Below are 26,241 nucleotides of genomic sequence, written 5' to 3' on the forward strand. Positions count from 1 at the left end.
TGAAAGATAATGTTACGCCGAGTAAAATGATACCCAACATGTCACGCTTAAAAATTTCGCCCGCTCGTGGCATGGCGTCAAACTTTTACCCTTAAAAATCTTGATAGGCGACGTTTAAAAAATTCTACAGGTTGCATTTTTTGAGTTACTGAGTAGGCCTAGGGCTAAAATTAATGCTCTCGCTCTAACGATCGCGGCGATACCTCACTTGTGTGGTTTGAATACCGTTTTCATATGTCGGCGCTACTCGCGTATACGTTCGCTTCTACGCGCGAGCTCGTCGGGACGGGGCGCTTTAAAAAAATTTTTTTTTGCTTTTCGCATTTATTTTTATTTATTTTACAATTTTTAACACTGAAAAAAAAAAAAAAAAAAAAAAAATTATCACTTTTATTCCTATTACAAGGAATGTAAACATCCCTTGTAATAGAAAAAAGCATGACAGGTCCTCTTAAATATGGGATCTGGGGTCAAAAAGACCTCAGATCTCATATTTGGGCTTAAATGCAAAAAAAAAAAAAAATTTGGAAATGTCATTTTTTCAAATGACAAAAAAAAAAATGTTTCTTTAAGACGCTGGGCGGGACTGACGTTTTGACGTCACTTCCGCCCAGCGGAGCTATGGGGACGGGCGAAGGAGATTTTTCCTTCAGTCTCGTCCCCGCTCAGCTGCCGGATGGTCGCGATCTCCTCCGCCGCTACCGACGGCTCCGGTAAGCGGCGGAGGGCGCGGAACAGCGGCGGGAGGGGGGGCCCCTCTCCCGCCACCAATAACGGCGATCTCGCGGCGGATTCGCCGCGGAGACCGCCATTATCGTTAACACGGCCGCCCACAGAAGAGATGAATATCTTGATTGTGGCAGCAGCTGCTACCGTTACCGAGATATTCATCTCTAAAGTGATGACGTATAACGGCGGTGGGAGGTCGGCAAGTAGGTAATTGCAGTGAAAGATGGTTCTACAAAAGTATTGACTCATGGGGGTTGAATACAAATGAATGCCACACTTTTCACATTTATTTGTAAAACATTTTGAAAACCATTTATCATTTTTCTTCCACTTTACAAGTATGTGCCACTTTGTGTATTTCCCTACAGAGGGTATTAGACTGGAATTAGGGGGGGGGGGGGGCATAACATAAGTCACAAAATAATTAAATGCGAGTCACCACCCACTGCAATCTGGTTGCTATGGGTTGCTCTATGAACATACATTCCACAAACTGGTAACTAAGGTTATATTATCCATGCATTGCACATATTAAAATAGAAGATAATATCTGAAAGAACACAATGGGCCTCATACAGCATCCAGTCAAAATTAGCTTGCATTTTTTAATTACTTCATTAGATAAGGGACAACTAGAATCATATTGGTACATATAGCCATATATATCCAACAGTCTGGTTAAAATCCAAAAAAATATTATTCATATCCATGATTTATAACCTGTGCCCCATTCAAATTTTCCCAGACCATTATCATGCACTCACATTCTATAAAATCTGTAACTATACTGCTCACGGGTTAGCTAGTAGTTCCATCTCTGCTGACACAGATCAAATGGAAAAAGTTTTAAATAATAAAAGCACAATCTATTTACTCTGCATTATTGAGAACCGTTTTGGCAGATTTCCAAAGCCTTTTGTGGCCCTCAACTTCCAAACATGTTTTCATGGCCTCTAGCCAGGAAAAATGTATTCACAACAGCTAAAATATCCTTTTCGTGAAATATAAAAAAAAAAAATGCAGCCCTCATTAAGATGTCAAAAACACATTTGAGGGATTTTCACCAATCATGTTGAAGCCTGCAAATATACCATTAGTATTGTCTAAATGGATTCAAGCCTATGAATATCAGCTTTTTCAACCATGAAGATTCCTGTGTTTGATTTTTGTCTTTCTCGGCTGTGGATCACAAGCTTTTTACACATTATCAACAATGCAACAGTCATAAGATCAGACCATGAAGAATGATTCCGCCAGAAGGTTTTCCCCATCAGATATCTTAAAAATAGTGCAGATGTCAGTAGCCAATATTACTTGTGTCAAGCTGAGATGCAATTTACTAGGATATACCAATCGAAGACAGTTTGCACGCTTCAACTCCATACCGCGATTACTTTTTCAATACAGTATACATATTTATAGCCTTTTAAATAATGTATATGGGATTTTTGCTAGGTTTCTTTCTATACCTTTGCATATATCTCTATACTTAGCATTGCAAGACCTCAAAAATGATTGACTTTCACTGATACCATAATAGCTGGAATATACAGCTCAAATGGACCATGATTAAAGTCTATGCCCAGACAAAACCCAACTCCTCTCCGTCTACAGCATCTCTCAGAATATATTTGATTTTAATTCAACTTGCTCCTATAGCAAACAGCTGTTTTTATTACTCCTTGTAACGAGGGATGAGCCATAGGTTCAGCGGTTTGTGCATTTGAACGAACGCCCAAACTTTTGCGAAAATCATTCACAGAAGGGTTGCTAACTAGGCTTCTCATGGGACCCAATAGGCCTACAGGTAAAACAAAAATATTAATCATTTTACAAAGCTATTACCTATTGGGGCCCTTGATTGCATAGGCTTGTTTGGGCAGATTTTCTAGAGAAGATAAAATGTAACCTTAGTAATTGGCTCCTGTCTAAATTGGCCCTAGTATGTGGTATGAATGTGAGTTCAGAAACTGATGTGAATGTAAAATATATCTGTGAAGTGCTGTGTAAATTGACAGAGCTATACAAGTACCTGTAATAAATAAATCCAACAGATTTGGACCACATTGATTTCAGCTGGCTTTGAGTTTGGCAACCAAAATTATTTTAAAGTGTTACTAAACCCAGAACCTGCATTCACTATATCTGGTCTCCCAGAGTAGACATTACATGAAAATGCAATTATTTTAGGAACTATAAATTGTTAAATACCTTTTCACATCAGTAGTATATAGCAGTCTTGTGACTATTAATGTGAAGCCAAGCACTGGTTAAAGCTTGTAGGAGTTTTCATTCCCCTCCGACCGTCCTACAAGGTTGCATGACCCCCGACTTTCTGTCTGGACAGTGCCGATTGGCCCTGTGCTGATCACATGCACCCTCCAAAAAAAAAAAAAAACGCTCTAGCAATACACACCAAATTAAGCATGTGCACTTATACTTATTAGGGCTTTGTTCTATCAGCAGAGGGATTGGGGGACAGTAAAAAAAGGGGGAGGACCAAAGAAGCTCATTCCTCGTTCAGGATCAAAACAATCTTTTTACACAATGCAGAGGATTAACCCCCTCATGTTTCAAAGTGAGTATAACAAGCATGCTTTACTGTACAGACCGATTTTACTGTTGTGGGTTTAGTAACACCAAGTTCACCGAACCCAGGGCAGTGCTTGTAACATCATCAGGCTTTTAAATTCTTCTAGGGGTTGCTGCTGGTAGGTCAGTTCCTAGTAAACTAAACACGTACCCCAGAATCACAAATTCTCCCTTGGGCCCATTCTGTACACACATTGAATAGGTGGGTTCTGGGGCATTGTTTTTCTGAGAAACAAACGAATGTATGCAGGTGGAGTAGCACAGAGGGAGATGATGGATAGGTGAAATTTTGTAGTCCAGCAGGCAGAGCCAATAAAGCGGATTGGGATTTCGGCACAGCAAAGGCACTCTGTTGTTGGCCTAAGGCCCGGTTCACACTGATGCGACAGCAGTGTGAACCGAGCCTAAAGGTGTACAAAAGCTCAATGAATTTCTAGCAGATCAACAGGTATTTTTCTGCACATTTAAAAAGGAATGAAACATGGGGAAATGTTCACAAATTAGAGAGATGTAATAAAAGTTGTTTTTTCCCCCCCCGACATACAAAAGATTCCAAAAAACGAAATAAGAGAAAGGGTACATCCATGGTCTCTCAAAGGAGGACTTCATCAGACAGGACACCAAAATAGCCGTGGATTTTGTAAGTAGTACACCTATAACTCATTTTTTCCTTATGTTAGTAGGGCTTTTTAATGGAAGGCTGTGGCTTTATTGGTTTTCTGAAGACAGATACAGGGATCATCAGATTTCTACAGGTGGTTTATTCCTCTTTTCCAGCAGCATGTAGTATCTCAATATTTCTCATTAGGCACAAACTGTGGATACTTTAAAGTCTGTATAGGAAACATGGAATGCGATCTATAACAATACTATTTGCAAAGTTGACTTCACTGATTTACAATATCAAGTTTGTCAAGCAGGTGGGGACATGCTCAAAATCCAACAACTTATGTCTTTGTAAAAATTGCAAAGAAATCCAACAACTTAACAAAAATTGCCATTTGAAAGCCTCAAATATTATGGAAATGAAAACAAATGTTCATATTATCTACTACTCTGGCACCTCTGAGCAGAAACATGGATATCTGCCAAACATTAAGGTCACTGGAATGCCGCCACATAAAATCATTGCTTTCCTGACCTTCTGACAACATTTTAGTTCAAAAATACAGAGTGCTATTAAAAGCTGAATTCTTCAAGGAAAAATCTTCCAGTAAAAGTTTGTTCGGCTGAAAAAGGCAGCAGCTACAAAATCATACCAAGCAGAATACAACGTAATTCAACCTATCATGTGGGAAACTGAGAAGCAAAAGTGCTTGTGACTCATACTACGCCGAGGAGGAGCTGACACAGGTAATAACTAACTTTGAAGTATGTGTGTGTGCGCTGGTTTTGCATATGTAGTTTTGTTTTGAATAAAGGTTGTAGTTTTATTGCTGCAGGGAACATTGGTAGTTCAACATTTCCTATATGTACTGAAAGCAGCTAGTTCACTAAAGCCAATTCTGTGAAGTAGGTACAGAAAAAAGTGTTGACGTCACCAACTCTTTGTGACATAACAGATTCTACTTCTTGAATGGGCTACTTACACTCTTCCTAAATATTCTTCTTAAATATATTTTTGGTACCTTCTTTGTGCATGCATACATGTTTGAAAAGTATATTCATTAGCTCACAATACTCATGTGTTGTGTTAGTCCAACAGCACAGTCAGGAACTTCAATTTTGATCCTGTACACTACTGGTACCTATGACTGTTGATATGTACATTAACAAATTCCACTGCTCCTACTCCTTAAAGCAGAACTACATTGCATATGAGCACCACAAACCAAAAATGCTATTTAATTCATTTTAACATTCAAATGAAACCCACCCATCTATCCATGTCTCATTGCTTTATTTTGCTTGGAAATCCCCTTAGAAAAATACCCCCTAGAATTTCTGGCCATGGCCATTTTGAGTAAAGGCAGATCATTTAGCCTTTACTTCCTTGAATCCATCTGCCCTTAGGTAAGAAATGTAGGCAGGGGGTACGCTTAGCTGAGAACTCCCCTCCTAGGCCTGAAAACCAGGAAGCAACTGAAGAAATGTAAAAAAAAATTATAATGGTGTAAACATGATATACTTTCCTATTTACTAATGATAGCAGCATACAGATTCAAAATGGTCAACGTTAACGTTAGTGCTGCTTTAATTATGTGCCAGCGATTGTCACTGGTCAATTGCAAGATACTGCTACAATTACAGCAGCATGGGCAAGGTATGTCACTTTATCCTTTATACTTTACTAAAAAAAAAAAAAAAAATACTGTACATAAACACAAAACGTCATCAGGAAATTTACTATTAGCAGGTCAAATCAATAAATGTTGCAGACTAGAGTGGAAATAGCATTCATCAGCCATTGAAGAACTGTGTGCAAATAAACTGCCCCCCCACTAGTGATCACATATGTCAATGTACCCTTGCCATGGTGTCACCTGTACAGAGCCACAAACTCAGATAACCTGTAGCATACTGTGTCAACACTAAACTGCAGCCACCGTAGAACTAACATATGTGTAATTTCCACCCACCAACACAAGCTGAAATTCTTTCCTGGTGATTAGCTAGAATTGTTCCTCCAACATATCCTATCGATAGCCCACCCAGAGCCAGAAACTGAAGGAAGGAGCACCTGAGAGGAAGAGCAACATGGTTATTTGAACACCCCCTGCTCGCTTCTATCCATGTCACACAATTCCTTTCCCGACTAGCACTATAGCTATCTACTATACTATATCTATGGATATGGCCAACATGGGCAAAAACTTCAGGAGAGTTTCCACTACATGAATGTACTAAGTTAACATGTGCTTACAGTGTTTACATACAAGACTGCTCCAGCCAAGTTTGATGCTTATTCCAAAAGGCAACATTTCAGCTTTAAGTTCCCCTGTGATTGTACCCTGTTTATTACCATTGCTTACTGCCTCATTCTCTACGCCTGCTAGTGGATATGAAACCATACAATGCATATCTGCCCTACTGAGGTCTGCTTTAGGTACGCAGTCGCACAGTGGAAGAGGAAACCTGTGCTTCAGTCTTCACAATTTGGCATCACATGTGGTTCTTCCTATACCTCCTTGAGGAGGTCTCTCCTTTATGTTATAGGTCCCTGGGCAGCAATTCAAGTCTCATAGGCCAGCCCATACCACGTTAGACATATTCTGGGTGTGCCACAAAAATTATGTTCAGTGCAGAAAATTATTAATAATAATAATAATAATAATAATAATAATAATAAAGCTGTCCTACACAGGACTTGACAGGTTAAGTGGAGGTGGCAGAGGTACATGTACTGTCTTAACCACTTTGACCAAAAGCTCAATGTGGTGTATTGCATGCCGATGATGGTATGCAGGGGTTGGGATGGTGATGTGAAGAGGGATCTAACTTGTACATGCTTTACCCTTACCAGTGTAGCTCCAGCTCTCAGATATTGGCATTAGATGGACATTTATATAATTAGAAAGGCGTTTTGTGGAAAAGAGAATACAAATGAACTATTTCAAATTAAATTTGCAGCATAAATAAAACACTATAGCTTTACTTTTCATACACTATAAGTCATCCAACTTGACCAAATGTAAGTTATTACAAAGGCACAATGCACAGACGCTTCAATTAGTGACATTCTGTACTGCAAAATCATGATGTACTTCTTTAAGTATGAACATCATTGAAATAAGGTACAATCTACATATTCATTCTCTAAAGCAATATAGTCATTATGTTTAGGGGGCTTGCAGCATAAAAGAGCCAATTTATCTCACATGAACTGAGGAATACTACTTTGTAACTAAGCAACTGAATGGCAAAATATGCTCTCATTAATTCAATCTATGCTTATTTAAAAGACACAATTAGAACATTTTTAGTTCCCAGTCTGCATAACATAGGTTTAGATTACAATATTTATTCAAAAAGACTAGTTAAGCATTAAAGCCTATTTAGTTACAGTAAGTGGTGGGGGACTTTCCGCAGCACATTCTGCTCAAAATGGGGACATATTTGACATCCTCAAACGTCAATTGTTAGTAAGCACTGAACTAGTAGTTAGTTTGTTAACCACATAAAAGCCAACTGCACTTCATAATACAATTACAGCAAATACAAAGTGACAGAGCCAAAACCTGGGAAAAACTCACCAGATGATCAGCTCAGTGGTTTGGTTTAGTGGTCTATACTATTTAATGTGCAAGGGGCAGTAACCTTTGGAATTTATATAAAAAACAAAAAAACACAATGTATCCTAATGATTTGTCAGCATAATTACAGACATTAAAGCAAATCCAGTATAATTTTACTTTCACATGTCAAATGCATGCATACCAAGCAACATGAAAGGGCCAATCCACACAAGTGCTGCCAATGCACCAAAACACACAGACATACATTTTTCAATGCAGTGCCCCACAGCGCACAAATGGTTGTACTTTTATACACTGTGGTCCACTACACCCCCTCCCCAACAATGCCTTTATCTGACTTTCTGCCATGAAGAACAGCACCATCTTTTTTCAGGTATAATCCAGTGTAAGCATTACGTTTTCAGACAAAGATTCTGTCTCAGATGCCACGATCATGCAAATCTCAGTACCTGTGCACTTCTTGGCTGTGTCACCAATGTCCAACACAGATCAGCCCCCATCACCTTGCTACAGTTACATCTTTCACTGTCAGCTTTTGCCATTTTTTTTTTTGCCAAAGCTTTTAAACTCAACTCCATAAAAGCCTGTGTGTCCATGTACACATAGGGGATTATTTACGAAAGGCAAATCCACTTTGCACTACAAATACACTTGAAAGTGCAATCGCTGTAGATCTGAGGGGTAGCTCTGAAATGGGGGGGGGGGAACTCTGCTGATTTTATCATCCAATCATGTGCAAGCTAAAATGCTGTTTCTTATTTTCATTGCATGTCCCCCTCGGATCTACAGTGACTGCATTCCCAAGTGCACTTTCAGCGCACTTGAAGTGCAAAGTGGATTTGCCTTTCGTAAATAGCCCCCATAAACTTTTAGCAGCATTTAGGAGCTACCGTGTTTAGGCAAGGTTAAACCTCCCTCTCCTAAAAACACAAAAAGAATGGCGCTCAAGAATAGAACATTTTGCCGCATTCTGTGTTTTCACATGGCCACAGTGAGGGTAGGCTAGTGTACATTCAGCCTTAAAATGTTTCTGAAAAATTATAATTGCCAATATACTGTATGTTATGTCATGTCAGAAATGTCTTTATGCAGACTTGTAAAGTTAGGGCTCGTTCACACCACATTGGGGCTATGCAAAATGCCATGATTCCTATGCTGTCAGTTCACACCCCAGCTGTGGTGTAATAATACAGCATTTTTTATCAGCACAGTGTGTTGTGGTTAATAAAGTTAAACAGGTTGCATGAAATCGCTTTAGTTGCTCACTATTGGCACCTGCGTGCCTTTATGCATCCTTTTCTGTTCATAGGCCATTATTATAATATATACTTGCCAGTGGCAAAGCTAAATGGATTCAAACTCAGGCATGGAAAGGCATGTAAATCTGTGTAAGCAATATACACCAACATGTAGTTAGAGGCCTTTAGAGATCTACAGATGATATTATAGAGCTTTAATGCACATAACATTTACAATTCTATAATGCATCTCAGGCCGGGTACACACGGGCAAACATGTACGATGAAACCGGTCCGTCGGACCGTTTTCACCGTACATGTCTGCCCGGGGACTTCTGTACGATGGCTGTACTAACCATCGTACAGAAGTCCGCGCGTAAACAATACGCGGGGCGTGTCCGCGCCGTCGCCGCGACGATGACGCGGGCCTGCCTTTTAAATGCTTCCACGCATGCGTCGATGTCATTCGACGCATGCAGGGGCCGGCGGGCGCTCGGACATGTACGGTAGGTCTGTACTGACGACCATACATGTCCGAGCGGGCAGGATTCCAGCGGACGGTTTTAAAACAAGTCCAGGAATATTTGCCCGCTGGGAAAAGGCCCGGCGGGCAAATGTTTGCTGGAATTCTGCCCGCTCGCGCCTAGACATGACCGAACATGTATGCTGAAACTGGTCCGCGGACCAGTTTCAGCATACATGTTTGGTCGTGTGTACGGGGCCTCAGAAAAAAAATAATCAGACTTAGAATTAACTTTTTTTCTGATATCAAACAAAGAATAGATACAAGACTTCGTAATGTCTTTTTTTTTGGATTATACGTAAAGAAAATAAAAGTGGTATATTTCAGATGAATTTTTCTAACACCCATTTACTAGGTGACAAAGTATAACATAAACTGTACTTATGGGTAGAATTATAATAAACCTAATTATGCCAAAACACAGCTCTTAGTGTAAATTTAAATTCACTTCAACTCCTGTTACCTATAAAACTGCAAACCAAAAACAGAACAGGCTTATGAATGAGAAGTCCTTTTTTTTCCCCCTGCACATTACACAATGCTTTGTAGGTTTTAGAAAGCAGTGAGCTCATAGATCACTCATGCTGATGGCTTATGAGGTAATTATTGTTCCCAAGGCAACATATACTGCCAAATGAAATTTCAAACTGATAGAAGGCCAAGTATAAACACTTATAATGTCAGTGAGTAGAAACAGAAATTGGCAGGCTAGTGTAACATATGCCAGGTTACTTATTAATATTTAATTACACTTAAAATTAAACAATGTATACCACATATCAACAGTAACTTATGTAAAACTTGTAGGCTTGTGATGATCTAAATTGCTTTATAAACTAGGAAACAGATACAAGATGATTATTTGTAACACATGATCACCCTTACAGCCGTCCACGGTCGCTGTTTGTACAGCAAAGTCAATAAGCTGTAATGAACAACAAGCACCGAACTGCAGTATCCTATAGCAACCAATATCAATTAAAACCTTAAAGTGACCCTGACACCAGACCATTCATTTCAACAGCAATCTCCCCGTAAGATTGCATGTGAATTTAACACGTTTTTTGCATGTTATTTACCTGTAAATGCTGGCCCCTTTTGTAAAGATCTAAAAGCCTTGAGGCTGCTGCCATAGGGCACAATGGATGGGAGCAGTAGGGATGAGTTCAGATGTGTTCTGATCCTAGTCTGAACCCCCCTGAGTGATCCTGCCAGGAAGCCGTCACTGTCCTTGGCCAATCATAGGCAGCCAAATTCCCCGCCCCTGATCCACATGTAGATAAAGGGACGTGCATTTCTCAGGTGGGTCAGGATCTGTCAATCATGAGCTCATCCCTAGTCAGGAACCCCAGCAGACTGACAGGCTTCATTCACACTGTGTGAGCATAGGAAGGCAATTCTATTTTTGCGCATTTGTTTATGCATCTTGTAGTACAGCAGCAGAATTGTACGTTTTTGGCACCATAGACTTTTAAATAAGGGAGCCTAAAAAACATTGATAAACACATTTTTCATGAGTTACCATAACGACCCGTACACAGATCGGATATTCCGACAACAATTGTGTGATGGAAGGGTTTTGTCGGAGAATCCGCCCGTTTGTATGCTCCATCGGACAATTGTTGTCGGAATTTCTGACAACAAATGTTGGATAGCCATGCCCTCAAATTGTCCGACAACAAATGTGTTCCGTCGGATTATCCGATCGTGTGTACACAAGTCCGTCAGACTAAAATCCAAATTCCAAAAATGCATGCTCTGAACCAATGCTAACCATCAGACAACATTAGCAGAAGTTAGCAAAGGGTGGCGCTAAAGAGCTGAAAAACCATGTAGTTTCATGTATGTTGGCTGAAAAAGTTCTACTGTCTGTATGCAGAACAAGTTCACGGCCAACGCCCTTTGGACAGAAATCCACGGAATTGTCAGATGAAATCCAATCATGTGTATGAGGCTTTAGAGTGGATTCACACTAGCGCCAGTAGTGTATTTAGGTTTTGTGCTGCCCTAGGCCTGACTAAACTCATGCACCCCCTAATTTAAATATGACCCACCGCTTCCTGTCAAGGCCACATCCCTTTCTGTTTAAGACCTGCCCTGAAATTTTCGAGTGGGGACACTAATTCTGAGGGCCTGGGGGGGGGGCAATGGATTACCTTAATTTGCATAGATTTCCTTTCACTTGCTTTTTGGGGCAGGAAGTGAAGGGAAATCTCTGCAATGGGACAGCGATGGTAAAAAATAAACTGACGGGGCTATAACCCTCCCTTACTCTATCCAAAAATAAAAAAATAAATAAAAAAAGTGTTGCCTATTGTTCTACTTTAAGCATACATTTCTGATAATTTTATGGAGAGGACTAAGAAGATATAATCATGCCAATGGTGCAGCAGAAAACATATAGCGCAGTGAGGAAGGTTTGTGATCCAGGATAAAGGCAGTAAAAATTAGAAGCCGCGCCGCAACCCAACCCCCCACAGTGCGGGATGCCGGCCGCCCGCAAACCGGAAGCAGTGCAGCCGCTTTATGAGGGCGCTAGACTAATTTGCCTCTTAGCCCAGTCCGCCCCATAATACTGGCGCTACACTAACAGTGTAGCGCAAGACGGCAGAACTCTTTTCGTGCTGCCCCCCTGAAAAGTACTGCCCTAGGCCTGGGCCTTGTTGAACTAGGCCAGGATACAGCGCTGACTAGCGCACTGTGTATTTGGGTATCCCGGTTTTAAATGCGGTTCCCATTGACTTCTATTGGACAACTGTGCGCAATCTAAAAGCTACGTAAAGGTTTATACAGGGCCGATCCTAGGGTCACAGGCGCCTGGGTGCAGAAATATTTCTGGCGCCCCCACATGGGCGTGGTCATTTTACTAACTCCTCCCCTTTACAAATGTTTCTATGGCAATAACTCAACCACAGAGATGCTCCCCCACAAAGTCTTCATTACCCTGGGATCCTTACATGATCTCTTAACAATAAACAAAATACAGGAAGAGAAGCAGAGTACTTTATTGGGACCTGGAGGGGGGCCTCTGTGATGGACACAGAGAGGGCTTCTGTTAGAAAGACCCCAGACATACTACAGACATGATACAGTAGATGGTCAGAGACTGCAGACATGGTAAAGGGAGATGGTCAGAGACTACAGACATAGTACAGGAGATGGTCAGAGACACATCTGTTCTGGATGGACACAAACAAGGAGAGAAGGAAGGAGGGGAGAACTCGGCTACTTTGGCGCCCCCACCTCTGCAGGCACCTGGGTGCAAAGCACCCTGTGCACCCTGCCTAGGATCGGCCCTGGGTTTATATAGGGAAGTAAATGGGTGAGAGGGTAAAGGGGCTGGGTCAGCACAGTTAATAATTACACACCCTCATAAGAAGAGTAAAAAAACAACAATGGAGGGGGGCTGTGCTAGTGAATAGATTCCTCCTGCAGTAGTCAATTTTTTGAGTAAAGTAAAAGAAACATTGCAAGTGAACAAAAGTCATTCATAATTATTTACAGAAAGTCAAAAAAAAAAAAACAACAAGTAAGCTACTTGGTTTTTCTGCCTTTTTTTTTAAAGTTGATGACAGGGTCTCTTTAAGCTGCAGTAACATAGCATAGCAGTAGCAACTCGAGTCGTAGCCAATAGCATCCAAATGCCAGGTTGCTCTACACTACATGAAATTGCTTAGCGATAATAAAGCGGTTTCTTAGGCTTACAGCTGTAGTACTTCTGCAAACCACAACTTGTTGCAGATCTTCAGTTAATATATTAAAATAGCCTGGTTACACTACTCCGCCTTGCACAACACACATTTATTGTGTAATCAGTTCGATAACATATTTCACCAACACAAGCACCAAGATCAAGAAGTAACGGCTTCTACCACCAAGCAATTAATTTTCAAGGGCGTTTAAACGACAAAACCTAAAATTAGCACAGGCACCATAAAGATAAACTACAGAGACCCCCATTATCAAAGCAAACATGACCCTCCGTCCCCATTCTTGGGATTAGCAGCTATTAAAACACAAAGAGCAAAGATTAGTACCATGAAGTCAATATTTATGTTTTTGCCTGCAACTAGTTAGGGGAGTATGGAAAACGCTGCAGAATGATGCAAATCAATAATAAATGGATGCGGCTGTATATAAACAAGTTAATGGAGCAAGTGAAAACAAAGTGTATTTGAACATGGGAGTGTAATGTTGCCCTCTCTAGGCTCTGGCTCTCACTGCTCGTTTCTGTAGGCTCGCTGCCAATGAAGTCACACTGAATTCTGTTGCTTCTGCTATCCTGATAATGAATGACTAACCGAGGCCAGAGGGGAAATGACATCACCCGGGTGTAAAGCACAACTGCATTAGGAAACTTTCTACCTGTTAGAATTATTTATCAATATTATGCAGCACAACATAAGCAGACCTTTGCATCGGTGCTAAAAAAACGCCACTGCTTGACCGGAAAGACATTCCGACCAATTGATGTGAATAATTCACGCTTTAGTCATTAAAAATAAAAAATCTTGAATTAAACATTGTGATTTCACAGCCAGGAGTAATATACAAACAGGCTATATCAACGGTGGAGCAAAGTTCAGTGATTTATAGCAACCACGTGTCCTCAGATCAAGTATTACAAAATCTGTTCTGATTGGTTGCTATGGGTTACAACACTTTTTTGTATTGAATGTGATGGGTAAAAGCACTTTTATACTTCCATGTTACTCTACTAGTGTACAAAACAAGCAAAAAAAGCATAGTTACCCATCATTGGTTTGTCTTAATTGCAGAAGAAAGGATCACTGAATGGTTGCAATGGGTTATAACATTTTACATTCTCTGGTAAAGTTATAACACTTTATGTCCTAACTGTTAAAATGGCGTAATAACCTGGGGCAACCATGCACATTTTGTTTTCTCAATAAAGTATTGATTTGTTGCTATGGGTTACAGCACTTTCCATATCCTCATAACTCTTTCCACTGATTTTCCAAGCAACCTAAAAAGTGTTGTAACCCACGGCAACCAGGTACCAGTTTGTCTTGATTAGAAAAGAAAGGATTTCTGATTGGTTGCAACACTTTGCTTCCTTGTTACTTTTTTCACTGCTTTACCAAGCAAGCCAGAAAGTGCAGAAACCCATGGCAACCAGTTATCAGTTCATCTTGGATAAAAAAAAAAAAAAAAATCCTGATTGGTTGCTATGGGTTACAGCACTTCACTTCCTCATTACACTTTTGACTGCTTTACCAAGCAAGATAGAAAGTGGAGTAAGCCATGGTAGCCAGGTATCCGTTTAACTTACTTCAAGAAAGGGAAGATTCTTAATGGGTTGCTATGGGTTACAGCACTTTTTTTTTTTTTTATGAACAAGCCAGAAGTGTAGTACCCATGGAAATCAGGTATCAGTTTATCTTAGATTGAAAAAGAAAGGATTCCTGATTGGTTGCTATGGGTTACAGCACTCCTCTACTTCTTCATTACTCACTGCACTGCTTTTCTGAACAAGCCAGAAGTGTAGTAACCCATGGCGACCAGATATAAGTTTATCTTTGATCAAAAATGTAATAATTCCTGATCGGTTGCTACGGGTTACGGCACTGTTTACTTCCTCATTACTTATCCCACTGCTTTACTGACCAAGCCAGAAAGCATAGTAACCCATGGCAACCAGGTATCAGTTTATATCAGGTAATAAATTATTTCTGATTGGTTGCTATGGGTTACAGCACTCCTCTACTTCTTCATTACTCACTGCACTGCTTTGCTGAACAAGCCAGAAGTGTAGTAACCCATGGCGACCAGATATAAGTTTATCTTTGATCAAAAATTTAATAATTCCTGATCGGTTGCTACGGGTTACGGCACTGTTTACTTCCTCATTACTTATCCCACTGCTTTACTGACCAAGCCAGAAAGCATAGTAACCCATGGCAACCAGGTATCAGTTTATATCAGGTAATAAATTATTTCTGATAGGTTGCTATGGGTTACAGCACTTCCCACTTCCTCAATGCTTTAGAAGCCTGAAAGTGTGGTAACCTATAGCAACTATTCATATTTGCTTCTGCTGATCTGACTTTTATATAGTGATTGGCTACTAGAGAATACTGGACACCCTAGTCTATACTGCTTTGATAAAAAAAAAAGTCCATATGTGTTTAGAGTACTAAAATTATTTAACTGCCTAAAGGTATGAAATGGAAACTAAAAAGAAAAAAAATTATATGGTAATTAAAGGTTCAGGAAAAAAAAAAAAAATCTGTCAACGCCCAGTAGCCTGAAAACACGATCAGCATCTATTTATGGCAGACAATTGTTCAACTATTAAAATGAGATCTCAACGCTGCATTGTGTCAAACTGTTGTTCAGCTTGTTATTGATGCTTCTCAGGCACTAATAAAAAGGCTGAGTCATTTCCTTTAAGTGGCAGGAGAACATGGATGATATTCATACTGGTTTCTTGATATTTAATCCTTCCCCTTTTTCCAGATCACAAGCCATGTTGAAGTAATAAATTTGAAAAGCAAATAATAAGTACTAGAAGAGGAGGGGGGGTGGCAGATGAGGGGGGTAGACAGCTGCACAGGAAAGTTAGACAGGGGGAGGGGACATGAGCAGATCTTGGCAGAAGTAAGGTCAACCTGCTAATGTTTTTTTTTTTTTTCTCAAACAACCTTTTTTTTTTTCCTCCTAAGTAACATAATGTCAACGTGATATTGTTGACAGAAGCAAAAGACACACAAAAAAACAACTTGAGTAATGAGAAACAAAGCAACCAGACGTTAAAATGTGAGCATAGGGGGGCAGCCAAGCACAGCTCAGAATACTGAAGCCATTTAAAACATGTAATATTATTCATCTGTAATGTAACACTAGCTTCAAATGCAGCCAAAAGACAAAACTGTAATTAAGCCCATTAGGCGATAGGTTGACTTAAGCAAACAGCAGTCTTAAAAATAGGATGACTTTGCCTCTGGACAAGAGATCTAAAAATGTGATATAGGCTGAGTGCCTTGGAACAATGCTGTTTATATGATTTAGCATGCAATCTATTCTCTTATAAATAGAGTGCTGGACTGGCTCACTGTAAAAATAGTTCAGCAGTAACCTATTGAAGCCATTGGAGTACAATAAACCAGCAATAATTGCAGAGCTACTTGAAATTACAGATCTGGAAAAAATACACTGTAAACCGATCATGCTTTGATGATCTGGGCTATTATCTGAAAAATGCCAACTGTAGATCAAACATTTTCTCTCTGCTGTTAGAAGAAAGAGAGGAGGGGGGGGGGGCTTTCAATGCCCAGATTATACATATATATAAAAAATAGCTGCATTGTGCCGTTGGCAGCACTCAAGTAGTTAAATGATGACATAGTGGCAATTAGTTATAAATACCATCCAATGAAACGATCATCTCAATAAACAATCTAAAGACATCAGATTTGTTGTTAGGGATTATGCAGTTAATGCTTAACGTGTTGGTTCTGGTTATTAACTGATATATATATATATATATATATATATATATATAGAGAGATTTTATTTATTTTATGTTCAATGCACCCAAGCCAATCTGCAAGTTATTCTGAATGTATTTATTCAGGTACCTGTCATTTATCACTTTATTCAACACATCTTTGCCAGCAAAAAAAAAAAAAAAAAAAAAAAAGAGCTTTTGATCTCACTCAGCCTCCATTTCGTAATTTCCTCCCTCTTAGAACATATCAAACAACAGTACTGAGATGGGAACAATATCATCATGCTCTGCAATAATAAAGCAGTGGGGCTGTAATGGATGCAATCAGCAATAAAACACACAGGGGCTGATAAACCAAAGCCCTAACGTGAAATCCTTTAAAACAGTGCACACATCACACAAGCGTAGGCTATTAATAGGGCTGTCAATCAAGTGAAGCAGGACTAGAAGCCAAGTACAGCAAAAAAAATTATATATATAAAAAAAAAAAAAAAAGACAGAACACACGATTCAACGATCTATCGATACGTCTTGTGCAATCACCCTGGGGGGGTGTTTGATCTTAGCAGGACAATCAGCAGCAATTGTAAAGATTCTTGTTTATCCAGGTTGTGGTATAGAGAGTAGTAGTTAGTCACATTCAACTGGACTTGTTCTGTAATGTTGAAGACCTTCACCCAAGTAGCATCCTTAGTCTTAATGAGTGTTAGGAACCTACACTAGCTTCATGAAGTAGGTTCTTGGCATTTAGAGCTGTGAAGGCTGGGGTAAGTTCTTCGTGCTCAAGAGATATTAAAAGCTGGGGTAAGTCCCTGGCACTCAAAGCTTAGGAAGGTCCCTGGCACCCAATGCTGAGGATGGTCCCTGGCACCCAATGCTGAGGATGGTCCCTGGCACCCAATGCTGAGGATGGTCCCTGGCACCCAATGCTGAGGATGGTCCCTGGCACCCAATGCTGAGGATGGTCCCTGGCACCCAATGCCGAGGATGGTCCCTGGCACCCAATGCCGAGGATGGTCCCTGGCACCCAATGCCGAGGATGGTCCCTGGCACCCAAAGCTGAGGATGGTCCCTGGCACCCAAAGCCGAGGAAGCTGGGGTAGATTCATGGCACCCAAAGCTTAGGTCCCTAGCACTTAAATCTGAGGAAGCTGGCATAGGTTCCTGCCACCCAAAGCTTAGGTAGGTCCCTGGCACACAAAGCTGAGGAAGCTGGGAGTAGGTTCCTGCCACCCAAAGCTTAGGTAGGTTTCTGGCACTCAAAGGCTGAGAAAGCTGGAGAAGGTTCCTGGTAACCAAAGCTTAGGCAGGTCCCTGGTTCTCAAGGCTGGGGAAGCTGAAGTAGGTTGCTGGCAACCAAAGCTTAGGTAAGTCCCTGGCACTCAAAAGCTGGAGTAGGTCCCTGGCACTCAAATCTGAGCAATCTGGAGTAGGTTCCTGGTACTCAAAGCTTAGGTAAGTCCCTGGCACTAAAAGCTGAAGAAGCTTGGGTAGGTTCCCTGGCACTCAAAGCTGAGGAAGCTACTTGAATGAGTGTCCAAGCGTTGCCAACATTACAGCCAAATTACCTACCACTAGTGATCAGCAGCAATTGTGATCCCACCAAACAGCTGGAAGCCCCATCAGATTAGCAGAACTCTTTAGAAAACCTACAATGCTGCAGCTTCCCTGACAGTGTGCATCTCTCCCATGCAAGCGTACGATCGAAGAAGCAGCAGCAGCCCAGAAGTAGAGCGGAGAAAAAAGGAGGGGAGGGTGTTGTAGTAACAATATAGAAATAAGGAATTAGAAGACGGTGATCACCTCGCCGTGGTCGTTATTCCTACCCAGGGGAGTATCTTCTGGAAGGAAATAAAGTTTGGAGCTGGATAAAAGTTGCCGGCTGATCCTCTCTTCCCAAAGCAGCTGGAGCTCGGCTATGCAAATAGGTTCCTCTGGCTTGCATCGGACTAGGAAAAAGTCACCCAGGGAGAGGATCCTTGGTCTGTCTTCAAGGTGGAACTGAAAAGCCTTGTAGAAGATATAAGGTCCATGGAGACCACAGGGTGAGCCGACCCACTGCAGGAGGGAAAAAACAAAAACAAGGAATAAATAAATAAATACAATAAATGAATGGCTGTAGATGACATGAAGGACACAGCTTTCTCTGAGGAGATCCAGCAAGCCCACAATTCATAACACACACACACACACTACACATACACAGCACTGCAGGAATGTGACAATAAAACAATTGGCATTCTCATTTCACAGGCTTAGAAAAGTTGTGTGTGAAAGTTGTCAGGCTGGTGTGGTCAGGGGTGAGGGGGTGCCAGCCTTGCCCCCTCTGCCAGGAGCACGCCATACAGGAGCACATAATAATACCTTGAGTGAGTTGGGCTCCATCTCGACGTTCTGAATTGATTGAACTCAACATTCTCTCCAAACTTGTTGGCTTCAATGGATTGCATCAGGTCCTGGCAGGGCTGAGCAGCGCCGCCGCGTCCTCTCAATATAAAACGGGGGACCCGCGGAACCTGGACCCCGAAAATAACAACCGACGGTTCCTAATATTTCCCAGCATCCCCAATTTTACCGCGACGGGCGAAAAACCCGCCCACTGGCACCGGGGGCTCCGCGGGAAAAAAGAAGAACGCCGCGCTCGGCTGCGGAGAGAAGGAAGCGAGTGGTTAGCTGTCTTTTAAAATCGATTTAAAAATCGGGAAAGGGAATGGAGGGGACGGCTGGTAGGGGAGACGGGGGCAGGCGAGGTTCGCGGTCAGAAAAAGCGTCTGGGGAATTTTTAATGGGCCGGTGAGCGGTGGTTGTGTTGTAGCGCTCAGCCAGGACCTGCGTGTATATGTATAATATAAAGAACATTTCCTGCAGAGATTCAGGGGCGCTCTTCTTTCTAATGCTCTTTAGCAGATCGCTTTTATTAGACATGCAGATTCGTGTGATCGTTAAATTACACTCCTTCACTGCCACATTCCGCCTATTCCCCCCCCTATCCCTCTCTTTATACATTCTTTATTCCAATCTAATAAATTAACGATCGCCGCTTGTGTGTACAGGAGAGGAGGAGGGGAGGGAGGCGTTATTATATAAACATATCAATATTAATACATTGCTCTCTCTTCTCCGAGAAATACAAATAATAATTATAAAGATCGAGTGATGTGCACCCAGGACAGAGAGGGACCATGGGACACCCATCATTATATGGGGACATAGGATCAGACATGGGGGGGCATTGTTCTAATAAAAGTTATTTACAAAGGAATGCTGAGCTGTCTGTATCTGCACACTGCACTGGGAGGGACGATCAGCACTAGTATTATTTCTATGGTGCAACAATACAAAGTACAAATAATATACATCCGCCTCTATACCACTTTATACACTTCTGTCTATTTATATACATCATGTATACAGACATGGACACTACTCACAGGTTATACATAGGGAGGGAGGGGGAGGGGTGGAAATACATATAGACTGATCAGACACAATACCGATCATTCTGCAGTCTACGTACACACATATATATATATATATAAAATAATAATATAAAATACACACACACATACAATACACACATAAATATTGTTCTATGTAGTCTCTCTTTATATATATATATATATATATATATATATATATATATATATATATATATATATATATATATATATATATATATATATATAAATAAAAGAGAGACTACATAGAACAGTATTTATGTGTGTATTTTATATATATTCATTTTTATTTATTTTTTATTAGTAGTTAAATGTAAAAACACAATTGAGACACGCCTATACAGTACCTATAGGTTATATGAGAAAGACACCCATATGTAACTCATGCCATATATATATATATATATATATATATAGTATATACAGAGTTTTATGTAAGCATAGTGAGACACACCTATACAATACCTATAGTTTATACATACAGTGGTGAAGACACCTCTTTAAATATCACACCTTATATATACAGAGTTATATGTAAACACACAAATAATAAAAAAATATATATAATATATATATATTTTTTTGTGTGTGTCTACATAGAACACTGAAGAACTGTATATATGTGTGTGTGTGTGTGTGTGTATATATATATATATATATATACACACACACACATATATACAGTTCTTCAGTGTTCTATGTAGACGCACTATATATATATATATATATATATATATATATATATATATATATATATATATATTTGGATATAAGACTATATATATATATATATATATATATATATATATATATATATATATATATACTGTATGTATAGATATAAAATCGATAAAATAGATATATATCTATATATAGATATATAAAGTGCTATGCGTAAAAACACAAATTGGAAGAGATATTCATATATACAGTATATAAAAGCACTACACCATATGCAATACAAACACAGTGTTATATGGAAACATAGAGGCACCTATTTAAAGGGTCACTAAAGGAAAACAATTTTTTAGCTGAAATGACTATTTACAGGGTATAGCGACATAATAGTTAACTGATTCCTTTTAAAAATGATTAAAAATATATAAAAATCAATCATATAATGTACCTGTAGTTTAGTTTCATTTTTGCTGTTGTTTCCTGGTTCTCTGATGTACAGAGAGCCAATAGAGGGCAGTGAGCCAATAGAGGGCAGTGATACTTTGTCTAAAACTCCTCAGCACCAATCCAGTTTCGTTTTACACACAGTAATCACACCTCCTTGATTAGTCACCACAGTGAGAAATCTCCCAGTACTGTGGTGATCAGGAAACAGACAACCAGGAAGTGTCCAGAACAGAGAGGAATTACAGCAACATCAAAGCAAAAACTAACAATGAGGACATGAAACCAGGACTGCAGTAAGGTAAAGGAAGCTATTTAGCTAAAAAAAAAAAAAAAAAATCCTTTAGTGACCCTTTAAAACTCATACCTTATGCATACAGAGTTATATATTTATAAACACACACACAGTGAGACACACCTAAACAGTACCTACAGGTTATATATACAGTGGCATAGACACATATATAAAATGCATCTCTCAATATATATATATATATATATATATATATATATATATATATATATATATATATATATATATATAATACATACATACACACACAGAGTTATATGTAAACACACATCGTGAGAAACACCTATACAGTACTTATAGGTTAAATAAAAAGTGGTATGGACACCTATATAAAAAAAATACCTTATTTATATACAGAGTTATATCTAAACGCACATAGTGAGACACACCTATAAAGTACCTATATACACCGTGGTGTAGACACCTATATAAAACTCATACCTTATACATGTAAATGCAGAGTTATATATAAACAAACATAGTGAGACACACCTATAGGTTATATATACAGTTGTGTAGACACCTACATAAAACGCATACCATATATATATATATATATATATATATATATATATATATACACACACATAGTTATATGTAAGCACACATAGTGAGACACACCTATACAGTACCTATAGGTTATATATACAGTGCTATATGTAAACACACACATATACCTACTGTACACACACAAAGTACATATGCATATATACACAATGTCGCAGTCACATTAAAAATCGCTGATCGCCGCCATTAATAGTAAATAAAAAATATTAATAAAAATGCCATAAAACAATCCCGTATTTTGTAGACGCTATAACTTTTCAATCAATAGACGCTTGTTGCGATTTTTTTTTTACCAAAAATATGTAGAAGAATACGTATTGGCTTAAAGGGTCACTAAAGGAAAACATTTTTTTTTGCTGAAATGACTGTTTACAGGGTATAGAGACATAAAAGTTAACTGATTCCTTTTAAAAATGATTAAACATAGATTAAATTCTATCATATAATGTGCCTCTAGTTTCACTTTCAGTTTTAAACTGGTTTCATGTTTATGTGAAGTAAAGAGACCCACAGAACAAAAACAAACAAATCCAGGGCAGTGTTTTGTTTTTAAAATGAATCTGATTGGTTCTGAGGAGTTTTAGACACACAGCTTAGACCACAGTGAGAAGCTCCCATGAGATTTTTCATAAGGAGCCAGACAAGCAGGAAGTGTGGAGATCACAGCAGAATTACAGCTACTTCAAAGCAAAAACGAACAATGAGGACATGAAACCAGTACTGCAGTAAGGTAAAGGAAGCTATTTAGCTAAAAAAAATATTTCCTTTAGTGATCCTTTAAACTGAGGAAAAAATAGATTTTTATATATATATTTTGGGGATCGCTTTATTTTTGTTTATAGCGCAAAAAATAAAAACCGCAGAGGTGGTCAAATACCACCAAAAGAAAGCTCTATTTGTGGGGGGAAAAAGGACATCAATTTTGTTTGGGAGCCACGTTGCACGACCGTGAAATTGTCAGTTAAAGCGCCGCAGTGCCGCACAAAGTTTTTTTTTTAGGGTGGTATTGAGTTCCTCCCTTCTGTGCCGAAGGGAGGTCATAAGGGGACGGGATCTAGGGGATCACAGGGGAGGGGAAATGTTTTTTTTTTTCTTCTCTCTTTCTTTCATTTCCCCCCTCCTTCTTTCTCTCCCTAGTGTCCCCCCCTGCCTCTTGTAGGTGGGGGGCGGGACGGGGGGGTTGGAGGAGGGGGAGGCCGATGGTGCTCATGGGGGGGGGGTAATGTAATGTATGTAGATATTTTTTATTTAAATATATATGGAGATGTCTTTTTATATTTTTTCTTGTTATTGTTATTTGTTTTTGTGTACGTGGTGCAATTTGGAAAAAATAAAGAAAAGAAGCAATTATAAAAAAAAAAAAGCACCGCAGTGCCGAATCGCAAAAAGTGGCCTGGTCTTTGGCCAGCCAAATGGTCCGAGCTGAAGTGGTTAAAGAGAAGGGTTTTCAGGGATCGTCTAAAGATGGATAGATTAGGGGACAGTCGAACAGATTGGGGTAGGGAATTCCAAAGGATGGGAGAAGCTCTGGAGAAATCCTGGAGGCAAGCATGGGAGGAGGTGACAAGGGAGGAGGTCTTGGGAGGACTGAAGAGAGCGGTTTGGTTGGTATTTTGGGACTAGGTTAGTGATGTAGCTGGAGGCAGAGTTATGGATGGCTTTGTGAATTATTGTTAGTACTTTGAATTTTATTTGTTGGGTGAGTGGAAGCCAGTGGAGGGATTGGCAGAGAGGGGTAGCAGACACTGAATGGTTGGTAAGGTGGATGCAGTGGCATTCATTATGGACTGAAGGGGGATAGTCTATGTAAAGGTAATCCATTGAGGAGGGAGTTGCAGTAGTCGAGGCGAGAGATGACCAGGGAGTGAATTAGAAGCTTGGTGGTGTCATTAGTTAAAAAGGGGCGTATTCTGGAAATGTTGCGGGGGCTAAGGCGGAATGATTTGGACAGGGATTGGATGTGGGCCTGAAAAGACAGTTCAGAGTCTAAGGTTACCCCTAGGACCCTGGCATGTGGGGACGGACTGATAGATGTGCCATTGATCTTGACAGAGAAGTCAGGGGCATGTGGGGAAGGAAATATTAAGAGCTCGGTTTTAGATAGATTCAGTTTGAGGACGTGATTTGAAATCCAGGCTGATATGTCTGTTAGTGGAGGAGGCGTGAGGAGATTGATGCGGTGAGCTGAGGGGCAGAGAGATAGATTTGGGTGTCATCAGCATATAAATGGTAGTGGAAGCTATGGGGGGCTATCAGCTGACCCAGGGAGGATGTGTAGATCGAGAATAGAAGAGGTCCAAGGACAGAATCTTGGGGGACCCCAACGGTAAGAGGAGTTGGAGAGGAGGAAGTGAAGTTATAAGTGACACTGAAGGTGCGATGAGATAGGTAAGATTCGATATAGAGAGATACACATAAAGTATACTTATTAATTACAGTATATACAGTGTTTATAGGTGATTTATACAGTGTTATATGTATGCACACATATACGTAGAGTTAGAGATATACAAAGTACTTATAAGTAACATAGACAGTGTTCTATGTAAACACAGAGAGAGACAAACCTAGAGAGTACTTATAAGTAATACAATATTTACAGTGGTATACTGTAAGTATACACAGAAAAAGAGACATATAAATATACTTATGGGTTTTATATACAGTGGTATATGTATACACACATGTAGGAAATACATATGTACACACAGTATTTCTAAATGATATATACAGTGTTATATGTGAATACACACATATATACATATACAGTTTTAAATGAAAATACACATATATAGATCTCAGACAAATTACACTGCAGACCCGCTTATGACCACCCTTCTCTAAGTTTTATCCAGTGCAGGATTGACCACATAGAATATATACAGTATTTGCTAATTCCCACTAGTGTTCGCTAGAGGTTTTTCATTACATCTGTTGTTACAAAGACATATGTATTTCCTATGCCCCTCAGCTCTATCTAGTGGTTATAATGCAGTATTTTACTACTGCCCTTACAGGCCAAGTTCACCTTTGGAACATGTTACATGTTCCACCCATTTTTAAGGTGGAGAATATACCATACTCCGGCATCTGCAGCCTACCCCCCCCCCCAATCCCCCCTCCCTATGACAGGGGGCGGGGAATCCTCTCCCCGCACTCACTGTCACAATTTGAAAACAGTGCAACCATGCAGGGCTCCGCCCACATGATCTTGTCATTCGTTCACATTTCCTGTGAATAAATGCCTACAAGTGCCATCAGCCATTACGGCAGACGGCTTGTAGTTCTCAATGAACTACGAGGGTGCTGGTGAGCATCCTTGTAGTCCATTGATCTTCCTGCTCTCGGGTAATTGCCTGCCTGTACAGGAGGCGTGAGCAGACAGTTATGCTTAGAGGAGCCTGAAATTGCACCCACAATATGCTGATTGTGGGTGCAATGCTCTGCAGGTTTCAAAACAAATAATACATGCACAAAATGCATGCCAAAAATGTGCGTTTATTTATTTTTAAAGGTGAACTTATCCTTTAAAAAAGGAACATTCGTTCAGAAGAGGAAATAGACTAAACCACAGTCGTTTTTACCCACTTTGAATAGAATGTATGAGCATGCTGATTCAATGGGCCAATGGCTATGCAAATTTATTATAAATAGTTCCCCAGGTGCCAGATGGCAAATAATCTGTGAAACTGGGTACAGTAGATGTGTAAAGTTCTGTGCCAAGCCTCCTAAGCAGGCAACACCTGGTGGATTAGTGGTCAACACTTCTAACTTGTTAGATACCAGTATATATATACTTTATTATTCCTTTAAAGAGCCAGGCCCCTCTTTGGCTGTGCGTGACCACGTCTAGGCTGGACTTCCTGGTTTCCGATTATCCATCCATCTGACATGTCCATGTTGTCCACATAGGCAAACATTCCTTTGGGATGTAAGTATTGTGCACTCAATTAATCACTGAATGTATTTTAATCTATCATTGGATACCTAGTCAAATAAGTTATACGTAAACCATCAATCTTCATGAGAGAA

General features: G+C 39.9%; 1 protein-coding gene across 1 annotated transcript in view; it reads right to left on the reverse strand.

Annotated features, from left to right (window-relative positions):
• ARID5B (AT-rich interaction domain 5B) overlaps window positions 1–19,278 on the reverse strand; it is a 368,024-nt gene extending 348,746 nt beyond the window's left edge. The window contains exons 1-2 of the mRNA XM_040361996.1: window positions 19,114–19,278; window positions 18,553–18,807 (exon numbers count right to left, since the gene is read on the reverse strand). Of these exons, the coding sequence (XP_040217930.1) occupies window positions 18,553–18,807; window positions 19,114–19,134 (276 nt within the window). The 5' untranslated portion in view covers window positions 19,135–19,278. The remainder of the gene's footprint in view (window positions 1–18,552; window positions 18,808–19,113) is intronic.
• Between the last annotated feature and the right edge of the window lie 6,963 nt (window positions 19,279–26,241).

The sequence above is a fragment of the Rana temporaria genome, chromosome 8 (genome assembly GCF_905171775.1).
Source record: "Rana temporaria chromosome 8, aRanTem1.1, whole genome shotgun sequence".
Classification (NCBI taxonomy): domain Eukaryota; kingdom Metazoa; phylum Chordata; class Amphibia; order Anura; family Ranidae; genus Rana; species Rana temporaria.